General features: G+C 36.4%; 2 protein-coding genes across 6 annotated transcripts in view; both read right to left on the bottom strand.

Annotated features, from left to right (window-relative positions):
- Positions 1-8,877: 8,877 nt before the first annotated feature.
- LOC105839214 (lysozyme) lies at positions 8,878-10,441 on the bottom strand. Its single transcript, XM_012685370.2, has one exon. It carries the CDS (start codon positions 9,959-9,961, stop codon positions 9,467-9,469), a length of 495 nt encoding a protein of 164 aa, XP_012540824.1. The 5' UTR covers positions 9,962-10,441; the 3' UTR covers positions 8,878-9,466.
- Positions 10,442-12,179: 1,738 nt separating this feature from the next.
- The window catches only part of LOC105839213 (chondroitin sulfate synthase 1), a 36,098-nt gene continuing 27,354 nt past the window's right edge, over positions 12,180-20,923 (bottom strand). For all 5 annotated transcript variants that reach the window (XM_028189374.2, XM_012685369.3, XM_012685367.3 and 2 more), the window contains 4 exons: positions 17,051-17,191; positions 16,608-16,788; positions 14,450-14,806; positions 12,180-13,992 (listed from right to left, as the gene is read on the bottom strand). In XM_028189374.2, the coding sequence (XP_028045175.2) occupies positions 13,037-13,992; positions 14,450-14,806; positions 16,608-16,788; positions 17,051-17,191 (1,635 nt within the window). In that variant the 3' untranslated portion in view covers positions 12,180-13,036. The remainder of the gene's footprint in view (positions 13,993-14,449; positions 14,807-16,607; positions 16,789-17,050; positions 17,192-20,923) is intronic.

Here is a 20,923-nt window from a genome sequence, read left to right on the forward strand (position 1 = left end):
AACACGATTGTCGACGACAGCAGCGTCATTGGGCTTGTCATCCAGGTCTAGATTTTCGAAGAACAAAATATCCCCAAAAACTAAAAAAAAACGCAGAAACTCATTTTTGATCACAGATACCCCACTAACCCAATAAGAACAAATTAAAGTATAAAAATACCGTTTAAATTATAACAAAAACTCCACTTACCCAAAGACAATAATTGAAACTAATATATAATTTAAATAATCAACTTAAAACCTTAAAAATCCTATTAATCAGACAGCAACAATTTACAATGCAAAATTAAACACACTTTTTAAACTTGATACATTGATAAAATTTTGTATTTTAATTTTAAATTGCTGTCTTCAGTTTAGAATGATCTTAAGATTGTTTTTATTGGTTAGTAATTATTATTGATTAGTTTAATATTTAATGATTGAAAATGATGGTAGCTAGATTAGTGGGGTTAAATGTTTTTTGTTTTATGTTTGGATCCCAGATCTGGGTTTCCAGACTTACGCCCCCCAGGTCTGAGTGGGTCCAGACCATTCAGAGTGCAGATGACGTCCCCGGTCGACGAAATAGCGCGCGAAGAGGTAAAGAAAGCAATGAAGGAAGAAAAAACCAGGAAACAGAAAGCAAAAACGAGAGCATGCACGTCGCGGATTAGCTGTTTCAACCGCGCACACGATTTTTGCGGCGATATTCATTCTCGCCGACGCGCGCGCTTTCAAAGAAACGAGAATAATGCTCTCCTTCGCTAGCGGATAATTACGGAACGTAGGGGATTCCTCTGTGGCAAGACTCGTTTATTAGAGTGCAGCACTCGTTAGCGGTTCGAACGGCCGGGCACTTACGCTCGCCGCGATTACGCAAAATTGCCGACGGGAAACGGAGCGGCGGTCCCCGCGCGTTTAACTTGCGCTCTCTTACACAAGCGGGGATGGCTCTTTTTCCCCTCCGCGCAACGGTAATCCCGATTACGGGAATTACAATGTCCGGCGCGCGCGTTACAAAAGCGGACGACGCGGGTTCTCCACGTGTCCGCGCGCGAACGCGCCGACCGACTTTTTCGGAGGACGTATGCGGGTACACGCGCAAAAAAACGGAGGATCTTTCGTGCTTTCGCACGCACGCGCTGAAAAAAGTTAAATGATGATGGGATTTTTTATCTCTACGAGTTTGCATTTATAAAAAATGTTAATTAAATGCAAATGCGAGGGGGGAAAAAATTGCTTTATGTAAGAACAATCTTGTAATAGCTACGGCTTCGCGTGCGATTCTCGAGATCATCTGCGAGATAAATAGTTTTTTATTCTAATCTCCTCTTGCGGTACGTGTTGTTTGGACAAGACGGTGTCCCAGATTTTAACGATTTTAAGAGTTGCGTCAATATGTTCTGCACAAATAAAAAGAGAAGAGCAAAATTGTTTAATATAAATATTTTGTTACATAAATAATGAATTCATAGAAGTTATATAAGAAAGTCGCCAAATATTGACATAGATCCCTTAAAACACCTCATGTTTCTGAAACTAAATATGTGCTGTTTTAATTCAATTAAGAATATTATTTGCTCAGACAATTTAAATAATAAAAATTTATAGCTTGTATATTCATGGTTTTTTTTTTAATATAAAATCTGCTAAAAACGAATTCTTCGAAAGATTAAAATCGATTTTTTGCAGTTTAAGCAAAGCGAGTATATTACTATAATATTAAATAATAAAATAATTTTATATGTTTATAAAAAACTAATTTGTTAATTTTTTTCTTTTGTATTTTTCTTATGATATGGTATAAAAAATAAAGTTATCGTAGAGCGTAAATTTGTACTCCTCTGTTACTGAAAACTAAAATCATAGTATGCTTTAACTTCTGAAACTGTCAAATTTTGATACTAGATTTTTACTTTTCTTTGTTACAATTTTTTAATAAGATTTCTGTGAACTTATATTTATATAAAAATTGGTTCTTATTTTTATTTATAAAATACTAGCGCAATACTTTGAAATTTTGAATATTCTGTATAATACATATTACTGGATTTTTAAAGCGCCTTTTCTTATCGACACGTAACTTGGATTCTGTATTATATATCAAAAGGAATCACAAGTATAAATAGTAGTCATAAAAAACTTTCCGGTTCTAATAGATGAGACCCCGGTCATTAATCATGCAATTCAGCGTGAATAAGAGAAATGGCGACATAACTTTATTACAAACGTTTTGCTTCGCGGCGCATGCCGCGACTAATAAATATTCAGCGAAATTTCTCGGATTCCGCCTCGGCGCCGACGTGGCCCATTCGTTATTCATTTCCGAAACGGTCTTCTAAATTCGTGTCGGGACTTATGTTCGTAACGCGAAACATAAATTCGACATCAAAAGTAGACTTCCTAGAGATTAAAGTCTTGAGATAAACTTGAAATTAAAAAGTCCAGTATTCAAATGTTGATGAGCCGCGTTATGTCAGAGCGTCCGGGAAAGCGCGATTTTTTATTGAAAAAAAAGAACTAATGCGCGTACGATTCAGAAAAATGGTGCCATTAGGCGTTTCTTCGGAGAAGAGGAGAGCATAGAGAGAGAGAGTGAGAGAGGGTCTTTCAACATATATAAATCTCGTTGTAATGGCACTTTAAATTAAAATTACGATAAAAAAAGGTGATCCTTGTTCCTCTTAGTTTCTAACAGTAATGTCGAAGAAAGCGTACGATCGACCTCTGGCATAAGAAGAAGAGATGTGTGGGAATCTTTTCACTGTAACGCGGTGTCTATCTCAGGTAGCTATCTAACGTAACACGCTTTGGGTACGATAAATCGCGTTGTACAGCGTATACGTTACGTTCGTTTGCAAGCCAACGTGTGAACGATTGCATAGCACTCGCACAAGCCTGGCCCGACGATACTACAGCCAGTACAGCCCCAGGTTAGGTCCTAAAAAGAGCACCGTGAATATCCTTCCTACGTGGGTAATTATCACCGTGGTATGTGAAAAGCGGTGAAACGCTTCCGGTTCGTTCGTATCGTCGGCCGTCGTCGCAATAATAAGCGCGAACCTTCTTTTTCCCCTCTACAGAGCAACACGTATTATATCTTTTACTATAAAACGTAATTTTATCCTGCACTTATAAAGATTACGTTTTATTGAAAATTCTAGCAACTCCTTCCTGGAATAAACGTTGCGTATTCTTATTCCTTATCGTCTTTTTAGATCGATAATTATTTATACTTGGTTATTAAGTTACATATGATAAATGTTTCCAGCGATCATTTGCGGACTTGAAGACTAATAAGATCTAAATTGCACTTGCATAACTATTAAAAAGTTTGCTATTTTATACTAAAATACGTGTCAATTTCCTAGACTTATATTAAACTCATCATCTTCCATATTTTTATTTTCTTTAATGTTGTAATAAAAATGTAAACAAACTTTCACGTTTGTTTACATTTTTATTAGACATTAAGAATTATTAATCTCAAAATTCGTATCGTATGTTTCTATTTATAATAATTGACTTCCGCTTTCATTTTTTTAAAGAAAATTTTTAGATGCACCTATAATGTATATCAATTAAATTGTATAATTGAAATTTTAAAACATTTTATCGATACAGTTATTTGTTTTATGTTAAATAAATAAAGTTGGGAATATTTGGAAAAATAGATAAGACAAAAATTATATGATCTGAGGGAAAGAGAGACAAATAAGGGTAAAATTAATTTAAAAAAAAATCTATTCTAAGATTAGATAAAGATTGCCGTCATTTTTTAAATAATAAATTTTTTAAATAATAAATTTTTTAATATACATAATTTCTAATTACTTTGCACATACATATAAAATGTCAAGGTTAAGTTATCGGGAAATAAATAGTTTACGAGATATTTTATCATTTATTCTAGCATATCTCGATATAAAACAAAATATCTTGAAATACTTAAAATAACCTACTACATTATTTGAAATTAAAACACTCTGTATATTTTACGAAGCAGCTGAATACGTACAATGTGCAGGAGACATTTGAATTTCCAAGACACTGCTATATTTTCCATCGTGTATTTAACGATGCGAAATCAAATTAAATGGCCGGTAATTTTCGTTACGTCAATTTGAAGATTCAAGACGTACGTTTACCTAACGATTGAGCAATTGCTTGATAACGTAATAATGTCGTCGGACGCGATTTGTCCGCATTTCCAAACTAATTTCAGAATTGCATTTGTACGTACGTGCGTGTCAATCTCATCAAAATCTTTTATCTCATCAAGATCTCCGAAACTTTTACTGTATACACAGAAAAAAAGAATATTCTTGTTTTGACAATATCTCCAGTTTCAAAACGGAAATCTTGAAATGAGATTATATCGCGTTAAATCAAAAAGATTTACTTGAATAAAGATTTATTTCAAAATTTTATATAATTTAACCAAGAGAATAATATTCTTGTTATTTAAGAATAATTTTCTTGGAATGGAAAAGAAAAATATTGGATAGGAAATATTACATGTTTAAATCGAAGATTATAATTTTCTTAGAATAAAATTATCAAAACAATTATATACATATTTTTAAAATAATACTTATAGTATTGAAATAAGACTGTAATATCTTGAAATTCAAGATTTTCAATTTCTTCTAAAAAGATTATATGTTGTTGCTTATATATGAAACAAGGATCGCGTTAATTTGAATATATATAAGTTTCAATTTCAGAATAATTCTTTTTCCGTGTACAGTATTATTAAATTTAATTGAAAATTACTAAAGCAACAACACAAACTGAAATATAATGTCGAGGTGCCAGGAACACTCCGCGCGAGCGATTTCGCGGCGAGCAATTACAATATCACCCGCTTCGCCACTTGCACTTTATTCGGGGTCTCACTTTCCTCGAGAGCAGCAAGAGGAGCGACCTTTGCAGAGGTCGTCGAGACCACGCTCGAGTTTCACCGGCGCGCCGCTTCGTTATAACCAACGTCGATTCCCTCGACGCGTTGTTGGAACCATTCGGCTCGCCGCTTCCTTCTTCCCGACGCGTTGCGGCTGGAATTAATAATCGCTCTGAGCGACATTTATGCATCGGTACGCATTGTCTCGCCAGATATTTATCGGCCAGTGCGGAAAACTGTCGTTACGCAGCTGGATGCATAACTTAACGGCAACGCGAGCGTGGCTCCGTTTGCCGTTTAAAGGGAACCCGGAGTAAAAGCAGCCTTACGTCCGGGAGGAAGAGATCGCTCTGGGGGGTCCCGGTTCTCCGCGGATCAACATTCGCGATCGTAGACGCGTACACATAACCCGGTGCCCGTGCACGCGGAGATCACTGCCAAGATATGCGAGCGCCGAATAATTAATTATAAACTCGACCCGCTGATGATAGATAAAAACACCAGATACGGCTGCATTAGGCTTAATTTTCACTTAAGTATCTTCAAGTGCAGGAAGGGCAAATCCTTTCTACTGTCACATGTAATGTGATCCGGAAATTGTGAAAGATTGAAATTTAGATATATATATATATATATATACATTTTTTTTCAGTTATTAAAGAAGTCTCTAACCAGCTAAAAGTCGTTACGTGATTAATAATAATGAATAAATTTAGCGAAAATGATTATATTTTTGAAATTATTATATTTTTCATTTCTACTATAACTTACAATATAATGTATTATTTTTTAGTTTTGCAATAAGAAACTTATATTTCAAAAGTGCATCACATGTAAACGCAGATGCATCTTCTCCTGTGTACAGTATCGAAATCTGATCTGGTTGAGACTGTACCGATCCAAACTGATTCGTATTATTAGCACGTGGTTGTTAGATCCGAAACGCCACGAAATAATGAAAAATAGCAAGGATTGTTAGCGATCGTTAATGAATGGTTGCACGATATCGAAAGGAGGCAACGGTCGAAGATAATGGCGGTGGCGATTATGTAGTAAAGTTACGGCCCTAAATAATAGAGAGAGAGAGAGAGAGAGAGAGAGAGAGAGAGAGAGAGAGAGAGAGAGATGAAAAGATAATCTATATTTACTTCCTACGTGATTTTATTTCCGGATAGGTCGTCGATAATGTTTTTTTTTTTCTGCCATCGACCGCGTCTTTTCACAAAGGCGAAAACATCGAAACACATCAATGAGAAACTCGCATACAGTGTATATGTATACGTGATATATCCATCTTCGCGCGCAATTGCGCAATCATAAGTCGCTGAGAAAGTCGCTGCTCTTCGCGCTCTATTCCTTTAAACTTCGCGTCCGTATTTTCGCCGACACGTTGCACGATTAATTGCCGTGGCATGATACCGCGGGGGGATCCCGGCTTCTAATGCGCGAGTCGCAATTTTCCCCGTCGACGCGCGAGCGCGCCTTCCTCGATCGCGTGTTGCCGGTGAGTGTTTTTCCGACGATTATCAGAAGTCAGCTGAGCGGCGCGCCGATAAGAGAAGTAAAATCGTTTGCTTTTATCGAAACGCAGGAGAGATTTCTTTCAATTCGGTAAATCAAGCGTGGAAGCTAAGAGCAACGCAAATAGGAAAACAGACTTTCCTAAAATAACGAAATGGGGTATCGAGAAGTCTCGCGAGCTTTCTCGCTGACTACACAGAAAACAAATTTAGTGTCGATTCAACAATTATTGTCATATATGAGCAAGAATATAAAATCTTCTTTCAGGAGTTTGATAATCTTAAATCTCAACGAAATGTTATATTATTTTAATATTATAATAGTTATATGTAACAATATATTATATAATTGTTTTGATAATAATATTATTTAAATTTAATTATAACATTATTACTCTCTTCGACATTTTTTCTTCCTGCTTATGAAAGTTATTTTTTAACAAAGATGAATATAATTTTTCTCGATAAAACTACATAGCCTATTTTTTCACGCGAGCAAGTAATGTCTTTTCAAAATTGATATTTTTGCTTATTGTAAATTTGAGTAAATTGTTAAAGTTACAGTGTTACAAGCACATGAAACTTGTTGCCCCATAGAAAAGATCGATAAAAAGGAAAAAAAAATGCGGCAGGCATTGGTGATAAGTCAATCGGTAATTGGCCTCCGACTTAACGTTCGGCCGATTCGAGCGCACGATTCGCGATGCCTTAGCTCGCACGGAGCCGGTCGCCCGTAACGAGCGAATAATGACCTGGGTCGCTCTCACGCGTCTGCCTCTCTCAGCTGTTCACTTCCGCTAGTGAAAGGTGCATGCACTGCAGCCGGGAGCTATGATAAAATGCACTTACGTGCATCCTCGTGGCGCGCGTCTAGAATGCGCCAGCGCTCCGTTAGCGCGACGGGAAGACACAAGCTCGTCCTAGATTTTAATTCTATTTTAAATATAACGCCTAAGATCTATCGAGACTTTAAAATCATAGCGCGCAAGGCATTACGCGATCGTAGCGAGGAGTATTCTTCGCGAGAGAAAGAGCTTTCGAGAAACTAATTGACGAGAGAATAATCTCAGGCGCGTCTATCTCATCGAAATTCTACGGGGGGGGTCTATCGGATTATGTAGGCATCGACATCGAATCTTTCACTCCTCGAATGCTCCGTTACGCAATTCGCGTACACGCGTAGTCATGCGCTCACCATCTCGCGCTTCGCATGCATCATACGTACAAATCTAAGCAGATGATTCAACCGATTTTCAAGAGAGAAAGAGAGGAATGCATGAGGGGAGCTGGGGAAAGGGTTCTTGAACGCTTAGGAAAGTTTATTCTCTATTCGTTTAGATCGTAATCGCAATTTTCCTTGATTCGTAATATACCTCCAAATACGAAATATTTCATCAGAAGAGAGAAAGAGAGAGAGAGAGAGAGAGAGAGAGAGAGAGAGAGAGAGGGAGAGAGAGAGTGCTCTTCCTAGATATTAATAATTCTAGGAAGAACACTTCTCTTCCTAGAATTCTAGAAGATTAGCTGTTCTTTTATTAGAATTATATAGTTTACGATAAAATTTTCTTCTTTTCTTCCTCGTTAAAATTATTTATGCTTTTTCACTGCTTTACCAAACAAAATTTTACGATGTCGTTATGAGAACCGTGAAAACATCTGTGGTAGAATTTATTTCGCACAAATCAAACTAAACTAGGACATCACGGACGTAACAACACGTTTTAGGAAGCCGAGAAATCGAAATCTGCCACTGACCTTGATATCAAATTTAAAAGGGGACACTAGTTAGAGAAAGAACAGGCGACACGCATTACGCAAAAGTGAGAATCGTTCACTGATCTTTATATTTCGCTGCCTTGGAGATTGATATCGCTTCTTCTTTAAAACTCGAGCTTTAAAAGCAACTGTCAAAAGAAGGCAAGTATCACTTCTAATTATCTTGAATTAATTTTTGTGATTTATTCAAATTAAAATTTTTAAAATTTTAAATGTCTTACAAATACTTGAATAAAAGATTATTCAATGAAAGGTGGGAATTTTTTTTAATTGATAACAATGCTTACTTATTTTATTGCTTAGTATATAACATAACATTTTTATTTTAATATAAATAATATTAAGCTAACTCCATATAATACTAATTTATATTTTATATTATGTATAGAATATATATAAGCAATATAACAATATACAATAATAAAATTTATACTTATTATATAAACACATTACTTAAACTACTTTATTTTTAAACATTACTATAATTACATAATTATATTTAAATTTATAATAATTTTAATTAAATTAATTAATTACATCATAAAGTCAATGTTTATTAAAAGATATTTAAATTTGTATATTTGGTTTAAAATCTATATTATACATCTATAAATATCTATAAATATCATACTTTTTATAGCACTGAATTATATTATAGAATTTCTATATTCTTTCTTTCAAGAAATTTTTACTAACTTACTTCTTTACATTAATAGAGATATTTACTTTAATAAGGCATATCCATCTTATTTCTAAATTTCATAAATACGACACTCTGGCTTGAGAGCAAAGACGACCTTTTTAAATGTCACACACGCAACGTGCGTATAAAGAGATGAAATCGGGAAAACATCAGCGAAATCTCATCACGTACAGTTTTGCGATTCTAACGGTCGGAATTTCTAAAGAATTTCTAAACCACGTGGTGCCGTCTGCCAAGACGTGCAACTTAAAACATATAAAGCCGTAAAGCCTTGCGTCATAAGTGGCGCCGATCCAATCGGTTTAGATCCATATTTATAAAGCATACCGGAGTGTTTTGTTTGTGCCACGTATCGCGTATTTGTCAGTGGCTTACGATACGCGTAGGAGGATCCTTTAACGGAAACGAATGTACGATCTGCTGGAATGCAATCCAACGGAATCGATTACGTAAGTATCGGGCTTGTAAAATGAAGGATTACGAGAGATTCGAAGATTTTACGGAATACGCGAAATTTAAAAGTAAAATGGAGTCTCGTGTCGCCTGTAAGTCAATGTATCGAACAGCATCACAATCACCCAATCAGTACAGGATCGGATCGAGCTCGGTCTCGGCCGCTTCGATCTCGGTCGCCATTCTCCTCCTCCGCGTGCAGTGTGCGAGATTCGGCAGCGGCTTGTTCTTGCACTTCTTCGTCCAGCCGTCCCACGCCTTGAAGCCGTCCCGATCGAAAATCTTCTTGGCGCAGGCGATGTCGTCCTGTATGTCGTCGTTCAGGAAGTCCTCGCAGCGTTTATTGCATATGCCACCTGCACGTCCCCTGGTGCACCACTTGGCGCTATTGATCTGGAAGATACCGTGAGAATAGCTGGAGGCCGTCTTCGGGCCAGTTAACAGCGCCGTGTTCATCCCACTTTCGCTTTTCATCAGGCAGACCCAGTTGCTAATTAAGGTCTTGCTGATTTTGGCTCGCTCGAGCTCCCTTACAGCTTCGCATTCCGCGAGTATCCTCCCCTCCACTGGCGAGTGGACGGCCACCAGCGTCAGGACGAACAGGATCACCCACGACCCCCTCATTCTTCGACGGGAATGAATATTCGCCGAGGTCGCAAGTCGTGTAAGAGGCTTTCTCGTTCACTTGAATCACTAATTGAGCGATCGCTCGGAGGAATCGAGTGACTGAACTTGCGAGAAGTGGTGATCCAACAGCTGTTGCTCTTGAAGAATCCAGTTGTTGGATGAGCCAACGCTCAGGTCTAAATACTTTGTGTGATCTTGAGGCAAACGTTTTATCTCAGTAGGAAGACGTTAAAAGATCTTCTTCATTGAATCTTCCGGCATCTAATTCGGCACTTTAATCAAAATGTTTTTTATCGTATCGTTTCCGATAAAGAACTGCACTCACAAATAGCGGTTACATCGGATACTTCCAATTAAAAATGTAACCGGCTCTTCGTTCGAGACCGAAGTAAATTGGTGATCTCGCGTTTTCCTTCCGAAGCGTAACATGGTACAAGGTGTTGACAACAATCGGCACTGAGGATTCACGCGGAACTCTGTCTTATAAATGCGCCGTCTGTGCGGCTAATATCGCAAACGTATACGGCCTTGAGCTTGAGCGATATACGCTATTATCTACCAACGCCGTAATAAAACGCAAAACGGTCGTAACGATAAGACGGTCTCCTCGCTTTCCGCTGTCGTCCGTCCCATCGCGATTCGTCGCTCTCTATCTGTTTGCCAATGCAGATCTTCCATGGCGTTCACGAGTGAAGAATTGCACACTCTATAAGAGTTACGTTCTCCTCAAGAGGTCATTAGCGCTCTTTGAGACAAATATAAGATAATAGAATCGAAGTTGTAATGCCATCGACCTTTTAGAGAAAAATTACGCAGTCTTTTCTCTACGAGATTCGTATGCGTAATGTTCTTGGGATCATAGTTAGAAATGAGAGATCACAAGTTACGAATGAAAACAACTTTATAATATCTTCTCTAACGTCATTGTACTTCGAGATTGTCTTTGCATTTGTTACATTTTGGTATAATACAACTCGCAGAAGCAGTTGGCGAAGGAATTATTCATTTTGCTTTTCCAAACAACGGGTCCCAACTAATCGCCACTAACTAACAATCATTAACCAACTGCACGTAACCAATCGATACCAACCAACAGCCAACAAACAACGAGTTCCAAACAAAGTTTGTTTACAATTAATTAAATGTTTATATGTACTAATTGTTATTATTATAAATTATTCATATGCACCTGAATACTTTGGGATTAAATGCAGCTCTTTTAAGCTTTGATTGTTAAAAAATAATTTTTTTCCTAATGTTCATTGATCTTAGAGAATTTCTTCTCATTTTGTTTTATTATTAATAATAAAACAAAATAATAAAATCAATAGTCAAATCTCTCGAAATGTTGTCACTATTTTTTTATTGTTGGATTTGAAATAAATGTCTATTTATTTCTCGTGGAATCATCATGCGTCATTTAAATATTATTAACGCTTACAAGAATAGTTTATTTTGCGCAATGTGATAAGCATCATTATATAACAATTTATTGCTCATATTCTAAATCACGGTATCTATTCTGAATACTCGTGGTGCGATGCACCACTCGAGGAAAAGCCACTGTTCCGGGAAATATAATTTGTTATCATCTATTATCAAACAAATCGTACGTTATAAATTATCGCGTTTTTAATGCTACTTGTTTTTATTTTGTTTCCTTAAACATCACTCAAAAGCTCGATAAACTATCACAAGCAGCACAAGCTATTAAATCAACCCATTTCTCAATTCTCATAATTCTTATGAAGCAGCAGCTATAACTTTAGATTAGAAGTCTGATCCAACAGTGTTTCTAATTACGGAATTTCTTAGAAATCTAATTTTTTCAAGATGCGTTCAACAAATGACTTAATACCAACTCAATCTTGAATATTTTAGCCAACAAAGATAAAAGTAAACAAAACTTAAAAAAAACCATATAAAATTGTTTAAGATGTATCTTAAACAATTAAATACGTATTAAAGTATCTGAAACGTTAAGACGTCAATTAAGCGTTTTTATGACACTTTAATAAATACATTATATAAAGTTATTAAATAAGTAAAAATATTTATAACATTTTAGTAATGTCTTATCAACAATTTGTACTCTACATAATAATTAAATGTTTCATTAAAAATATAATAATATCCATGAAAAATTTACCCATGTTATTTACCTAAATTATATTTTTTAGTTTAAAAGCGAATGACGAAAATGATTAAAATAACGTTAATATTTAACATAAGAATTTTATTCAATAAAGCGTGAGTATTATTCCGATTATTGCAGAGAGACAGAGCCTTTTACATGTAAATATATAAAATACGAATAGCACAATGCGACAATTTAGAAGTATCTATGTCTACATCGAAATATAATCATAACGGTGTGTTTACATTTGGCAGTACATGAAATTGTGAAGAAATATTTTAAAGGCACAATAATATCACATTTACTTATAACACTTAAACTTACTATCTAAAATGATTTCATAAATGCATATCATTACGCACGATTTCTACAAAAGTGTCGGCAATTGCATCAGCAAAAGTGAACAATACTCATCGTCTGCTTTTAGCCTCGATAAAAAAAAATTATTGGACGATAGAGAATAATATCATTACACATAAACTAACAACGAAAACCACATCACTAGTTTAACGTAACAAATCTATTAGCATGCCTGTAATGACTTTGGTGATCTTCATCGATCGCCAGATCTATCTTCGAAAATGGTAATACTAAACATGCTTCACGATCAAACTCTTTTGAAAATTGAATTTTCGATTAAAGCTTCAATATACACATTTCGTTATAAAACAAAATAATAGAGAGTATTGATTTTTTTATTATTTGCTTGCACGACTCACACAATCATACTCCGTATTTACACAGACATGACTACTCTGGCACCGAAAGTTCAGGGTTCGGATAATTCATTCATCAACGTTACATTAACCTAAACTTGCTACCAAGACGCGTGTGCAACGCGAAAGAAGAAATATTTTTACAACTTCTGCTACGATTTCTAATGAAATTGTATAGTTTTTTCAATGGCCGATAATTCCAATTTGGCAGATCTATCGTTAACCAGCAGGATTCGTCCTTCTCTGTCTCCTCTCTTTGGCAAAGCGCAGTATATCCAGGTTACCATAAATCATGTTTGCCAAAGTCTCGACTCCGGCGTACGTGTCAGCCTTGGATCCAATGCACATGGACAGCTGAAGGCTAGAGAGCTCTCTGCTACACTCTATCTCGTGATACACGTGCACGAGGTGCCTGTCCGCCGCCCTGAAGACATCGAGATCCGACTTGACTGACTTTTCGAAGAACTCCACGTCCTCCTTGCCCCAGCCTTGAATCGAGAGATCCAAACCGCCTATGGTACGATAGTCCCTCTTGTACAGGGAAACGATTCCGAAGCCGTACTGCCTCCAGTGCCCGGAGAGCTCGTTTATGGTGAACTTGTCTTGCTTCCTGGTGTCGCCGTAAACGACTTTGGGATTGTACTGGCTGAAGACTATCGGGAAGTACACCCTTCGGCCCGGTAACGTGTTCAGGCGTATCCTGTTGAGCGCCGAACTCGTAAACACGATGTCGACATCGATGAATAGCATCAGATCGTCGGCCTGCAGCCTCGACACCCCCAAATCCAGGGCTCGGGCTCTGGAGAAGTCTCCGGAAACCGGTAGGACCTCTATGCTGGCACTGCGATATTTGTACTTTAGCTGCTCGATCAGATCTATCGTCTTGTTGAAGGTGTTCTCGCTTTTGTGCTGGTAGAGCACAACGAGCAGAGACGTCTTCTCGCCGCTAGTCAAGCAGATATCCTCGTAGTTCTGGAGAAATCTTTGAAAGACCTCGTAGCGGCCCGACAGAGGTAGGATGAAGTTGATAATCTTGCTTTGCACCGGGTCTTCCTCTTGAGCGTAGAAATTGAGATTCAGGAAGCCACCGTAGAGTAAATTGCGAATAGTTTTGTCGTCTGATTCATGCCGAGGTTGGACTTCAACGCCATTTACGGTCTCGCGCATCTCTAGCCCTGCAAGAATATTTAACGTCTGTTAAATTGAAGCTAGTACTCAAACAGCTGCTCTATTTCAACAGTATTTGAAATATTCATGAATATATTATCATAAGCTTTATCATGTAGAGACATTAGAACCTAACAAAATCTTTAATTTTATCTATAATATATATATAAATTCATAACTCAATAAATTATATTGTCACGTTATTTCCTCAGTAAAGCAATTACAATTTTAAATTTCCAGAAAAATGTAATTCTATAATTTAATTGCTTAAATATTAAAAGATATCCAAATTTATATTTAACGTTAATATATCTGTAACATTATTATTTAACATATCATCATATTTTATCAGCATTAAAACAATGCAGTGTTTCCGAGAAATAAGAGAGTGCCGCTTTAGAAGGCCTTCCTCTAATAATTTCATTCTGCGTGCGTATATGAATGCAAAAGCATCTGCAGTCGTACCAGTAAAATGTTGATGGAGATAAATGTGTCTCCTGACGGGAAGAGTGATCTTCCTGCCCCGGTACTTCCGATAAACCAGAAGGAGATCCAGTATTGTGTCAGCCCCATAAGAATTCACCCTTCTGTATCCGTAAAGAGCGGACCGTTCTTCAACTACACGGCCCCGCTGCCTCGAATAGGAATTGATCGAAGCCATGACCTCCCTGGTGATGTCCTCCAAACCCTCTTTAATGTCGCTGTGAATACGTCGCCTCGGATTAGAGTCGGTTAAACTATATTCCAATTTCAAGAGGAAATCCCATGGAATCACTTCGTCGCTCGTCGCCGGTTTGAACGAACGAAGACTCGCCGGCACACCTGCATAAACAAGATTTCATTTAGCAAATCAACGAATTCGACCGGTTTCCATCATTAACATCGAGAATTGAAACTTGAAAGTTAAACTTGAGACTGCGTTGCAAGTACAAAATCAAAGACAAAAACTAGTTTATAAAAAAATTTTTTTTAAGAAAATTAAAAAATTTGTAAGAAATTAAAAAATTAAAATGTGCTAAAGTAAGTTTCTTACTTCGATGTTTAACACCTAATTATATCCATGCTCTAATTATGCTTTATTACTACAGCTAAATAAAAAAAAATTGTTCTAATTGTATATAAAGAATATTAAAATCAATATTGATATAATATTGATAAAATTAATATTAATGTAAGATTATAATATTTATCTGTGAATACCGTTGCAATTTTTATATGAAAATCGTGTTTTTTTTTTACATCAAACGTTATAAAGATGACAGAAAATTAATTGGAAAGAGCAAATAAATGTGATAATTTTCTGTAGAATTTCGATATTTTTTGAACCGCAATCTCTATTACAACTTTATTAGTAAACTATATCCGCTTCAGTTTTCAGTCGGTTAATTCTGATTTATTGCGGAGTACTCATGTGTATAAATTACACATGAGTTCACGCGATAAGACGGCGAGCGTGAAATCTGAAAGAAATGTGATAAATAGAAGCGATTGAAATAATAATAGAAAAGTTTTCTCAATCGTTTATACGAGTATTTGATAAGTATGCCGAAATATCTCTAATTCATCAACTTACATAAGATTTTTTTTACAGAATAGATGTGTCAATAAATAGACTGCAGACTATAAATAAATCAGGAATCTATTTGTAATTTTTTTTATTTTATCGCTTTTTAATTCTAACGTATCACCGTTGTTCAATAAAATATAATTAGATATAACTAAGAAATCATTTTAGTCAACATCTTTTAATTCTGTGGACACAATTTATGTATTTAAATTTTTTTACAATTTTAATAATAAGCAATTTAATGATTGCATAATCAATACTTAATTTTTTTAATTAATCTCTTAGATCGCGGAATAAATGTTTACCACAATATTGAAACTCACGTAGATATCCACAAGTCCTTTATTTCTCGTGGGATTTACTTCGTGAGCGAAACTGTTGATGAAATCTAACGCGAGAAGCAGAATACGACAATACAAAGTCACGCATCATGCTCTCACGTCTCCAATTTCCGAATAAATTTACAATTCCTCTGGGATACGATTTAATATGCGTTGTGATTTGATTCAATGGCACGTCGGTGATAGTCACACATTAAGACGACAAATAACTATAGTCGGTCGTATCAGACACGCAGAGCAAATGCGGAAACATTAATTTAATATCGATATACGGTAAAAGTTTTATGACCGAAAAATGTGGGTTGTTATCTTTCTAAACATATATATTTTATGGTTTGAAAGGCTGCAGATATGTTTTAACAGGGAAAACGACAATAATTTATGGACGTGGCCAAGTAGCGCGTAACGCGGAATATTCATTAGATAAACAGTCGTTACATATTTATGAGCCTGAGGAGGGCTCGAAGTGCTGTTAGAAAAACACGTGAAAGTGTTACTTAGCTTATAAAAAAGCGTATAATTGTTAATTAGAGTAAACGCATACCTTTATGAATCTAAAGAGCCATCTCTTCGATTATTCTCACGATACGTTATCCTCGTTAAAAAGAGATTTAAAAAAAAAATATAAAAGTAACGAAAGCGCAAGGAGTTGCGTAGCTCTCTACAGGCGATATTTTTATCGTATGTTTGCGATAACGGAAGTAAGACAGCATACCCAGTATGTCCGTGTCGCCGGGATAATCTTCGGAATTAGGATCGACCGGAAATAGACGTACGCCCTCAGCTATTTCGTAGTTCTTTAGGCTTTCCAGGCTCACTCCCAGCTCCTGGGCCATCGTGTAAATGTCCCTGTGCAAACGTATCCTCTCTTGCTGCAGGTCTTGTATTCGCAGTCCCTGATAGAACACATGTATAATTGTTAAAAGCATATCATTTTTTTTTTTTTTAATAATAAACGTCAATGCCGTAACGGCAACGGTAACGAGACGTCAAAGACACGAGTCAAGAATCGCGAAGCAATTTCCTTCTCGCATAGCTCGCGTTACCTCTCGCTCGTCCGTGTAACGGTTATCAAATTACTTAACAGTTCACGGATAAGTAATGCGGCTTTTTCATTGTAGTGATTACCGTAATTATAATACCCGATGTTATACCAACCCTCATGTAATTGTGCAGCCTGTACATGTGAGGCGGACTTTTCACAGGATGCAAAGTGATGGCACGATGAACCTCCTTCTTCTTGAGATTTCCGGTGAACGCCTGGGCCCCGCTGCTGTTGTGATAAAGAATCGACTGCATCTGCGTGGCATTATCACGAGTACTATGAATCTACTATCGCTAATTTCGAACAACGATACACAGTAAAAAATTTCATGTTAAATTTAACACATTTCACATGTCCCAAATCATCCACTCAAATTTTTGTGTTAATTTAACATATTAAAATACAATATGTTAAATAGCAACATAAATATGTTATATTTATCATAAAAATAAATGTAAATTTTTATGTAACAATTTAATGAGAAAATTATATCAAAGTAACACACGTAACATGTTACTTTAACATTATAATAATGTTAATGTAACATATATAACCGTGTTACAATAACATATTCTTTAAGAAAGAGTGTCACTTGGGCTCTAACACCCTTTTCAGTTTCGCTTTCAGTAATCATATGGCTTATTCTTTTTCGCTACACTGCTGCATTGGCGCAACAGGGTAGAGTAAGACAAATACATTTTTTCTCATTCTAACTTAGCTGCTGCACCAGTGCAGCAGTGCAGCGAAAAAGAAAAGGATTTACGACTTTTACTTCTGCCTTATGAGGTATTCCTTATGCATACTCGTAATACTCGTTTATTACTCGTACGTTACAATAACATATTATGTATGGTTATTTTAACATTATATAATTTTATATATTTTAACACGTTATATATGTTAATTTAACATATCATATATGTTCAATAATAATTATTTTAAAAATGCTGAAACAAATGTCTTACAATTGCATATATAGATTGTTTCAGGATTATCGACTAAAACTTTATATGTGCTCTCTAAATTTTTTGGAGTGAACTATTTTTGGCTTGCCTTAATCGCGCAGCAAGTAGTCTTTATGTAGCGCATCGGTTGCATCTTATTCCCGAGAGAGTTAAAGCCGCTTGCTCGCCTATCGGCGATTTGGATATTATTTCAACATTTTAATAGTCCAAATGTTTTCTTCATAAATTCTTCTCTTTACAGAATATAATGAGTATATTTTTATTAGTAAAACTATAAAACATACTATCATGTTAGAATTTAACGTAATAGTATTCACGTCTTTTTTATTCGAAATGACTTTCACGCGCTGCGCTTGGACGAAACTCATTTAAGAAAACGACGGCTTATCCGATGGGATCGCGCTCGCGTTGGATCAACGCGACAATGATATCGCGTCTGTCAATTCCGCGCGAACCCGGTATATTAATCCGTCCCGAATGTCTGAGTGCACGCGCGAAACGCAACTCGTCAAACTCGTGCAATTAGCACGCGGACAGGGAAGCGGAGTTTAAAGTACGAACTTCCTGCCGTGTGCGCGCACTACGACCTGTAATAATTACCATTGAGAACGTTCTATTCGGAACGCCTGGAACGAAACGTCAAAACCCGCGAAGCCGCGAGTGTTGATCATAACGCTGGGTGTGGTGGTTTCTTGTTTCGCAGAAATTACGTCGGCGCCTCGTGACGGTCGAAAAGTCGCTTGCGTGACTTGCTCCGGCAGTTACGTAAAAAAAAAAATATATATATATCACGCTTCGGATTCGTTGAGGTTTCGCAAAAAAACGCCTTTCGTTAAAAAAAGATTATTTTAAAAAGCGGAATGATTGTTAAAAAAGTTTCCGAGCTGCTTTTTGGGGTATTCATACACTTGCATCTGTTTCTCTTCAAGAATCGTGTGTATTCCGTAAATTAACATGCGTTCGAGTATTGAAATTAAATTGACGCTTTACATACAAACTCCATTTCGATGTTAAATTTCTTCAAGGTTTCTGTAGAACCTGCTGTATTTTCTCTAACTTAAGTCTTAATCTTCTTTTTTTTTTTCAAAATACACTTTATAATGATGAATTGATCCTACTTTAGATAAGTTATCATTTTCTTTCGCTAACGTCTTCAGTCGCCAATTAATTAGAGGCCGCTAATTCAGTGGGATTAAAGTCGCAATATCCGCAGCGCCGTTACCGGCCCCTCTCGACAATAATAATGGATGAGGCGGAAGACAAAGGCTCTGACAAAGACATGACCACTAATCGTAAATCCCTTATCGAGGTCTCGCGCACGCCTCGGCCGACACATCCATCTCGCGGCGCGCATTGAATGCATTGCACGCATTCGGCCGCGTGCACGTCGCACGCATCGGGACGGGATCGTTAAGTGTTTCGACCTTACGTCGAGTGTCAAGACGGGAACGGACGGTCTCTAGCCTAGTGGGTCACCGGGCTACGATTTGTTCTGGTCTAACGAGTGACATCCTCATCTATACACTTTACCTTTCGTAGCGGCGGCGACGCGCGGAGTGCATCGCGATTGCAGCGCGACGGTGTCGTCTCGCGCCTCCCCCCCCCCCGGCTGAATAATGAATGAATGATTATCAACGGGTAAATTGTTAAACGCGTTTACATCTGTAACAAGCTTCGCCGAATCCATCCTCGCGCGCGCGCGCTCGAGACCGTTTGAAGGGCGTATATTTTTCTTAAGTGGATTTTTGCTTAATCATAAACTAAAAGTACTTAATTGTAAAACGAAGATTCTCCTTTTTCACGCGCAAATTAACTTGTCTATTGATGAAAAAGTATAGATTAACACGTAAAAACATAACTAATTAAAGACAAGCCTCATGTGCTGATATTTTTTGTACGTTTTTAAAAATTGTATCTTTTTAAATTCATTGAACTGCGCGCCGAATAAATTAGTTTTTGAATAAAAAATGGTAATAAATACTATTTCGCAAAAAATTGACGCGTAGTTTTATTATGTTATTAATTACACAATTTTTATACTTATTTGTATTTATATTTGCATATTATCTCTTATATTATATATTAACTTATTTTTGAAAATAGAGTTTTTGATATCAAATTATGTTTCGTTCGAGCAGTATTTTCTTTTTTTTTCAAATTTTATATATTTATTTCATTCAGAACCTCTTCGCGCATCAATTCTATTTGATTGCCGCAACATACGCTACGAAGATTTAAGCACTTCGTGTGGATAAATTGTTATATACCATAAACGGTACAGTCTAATGTGACCGCGAGAGTACCAAGATGAAGAAGAATGGCTCGATCTGGCCACTGGGTTAGCAGGGTGCAATTCACTTTTACTTAACGACTAACATCCTCATCTGCACGTTGTACCTTTCGACATAATCCGCTACCTACATTTTCGGTACGTGATGCAGATGTTTCATGTATTTAAATCGACGATGACGTGCCGTATGCCCATTATGTGATCCCTGATTCCCGATCAAGTTACGCACAATTTAATTTGGGATTTAACTGGTAAAGAGGAAATTAACCCTTTAACATTCTGAAATGACGAATTGCTGTACATGAAAATAGCTCAACCATCAATTGATGATTGCTAGAGAAAAGTATATACGTCTCTCGTGAAAACTTTTCTTAGAATCACACTAATTCCAATATTTTTTAGATATACTGAAGAGTAATGAAAAAAATCTATCCTTTTTTTCCCCAGTATTTTTTAAAAGTGTTTCCAAATTGTATAAAAACTTAGAGAAAAAGTTTTACCGGGAAAAAATTGGTTCATCTCTTCCTAAATAATATATTAAGATAAAGGATGCATGATTGTATTCAGAAAACTAGTTGTTCTATTTTATTATTTTAATCTTTAAGCCAGAAACTTTTGAACTTTAGTACATAATAATAGCAAGTGACTGTTAGCGTCTGTGATGGCACAAAAAACGAGACTATCACACGTGAGACATTTTTGTATAAACATTTACTTAGCCCTCCAAAATT

The sequence above is a fragment of the Monomorium pharaonis genome, chromosome 4 (assembly GCF_013373865.1).
Source record: "Monomorium pharaonis isolate MP-MQ-018 chromosome 4, ASM1337386v2, whole genome shotgun sequence".
Classification (NCBI taxonomy): domain Eukaryota; kingdom Metazoa; phylum Arthropoda; class Insecta; order Hymenoptera; family Formicidae; genus Monomorium; species Monomorium pharaonis.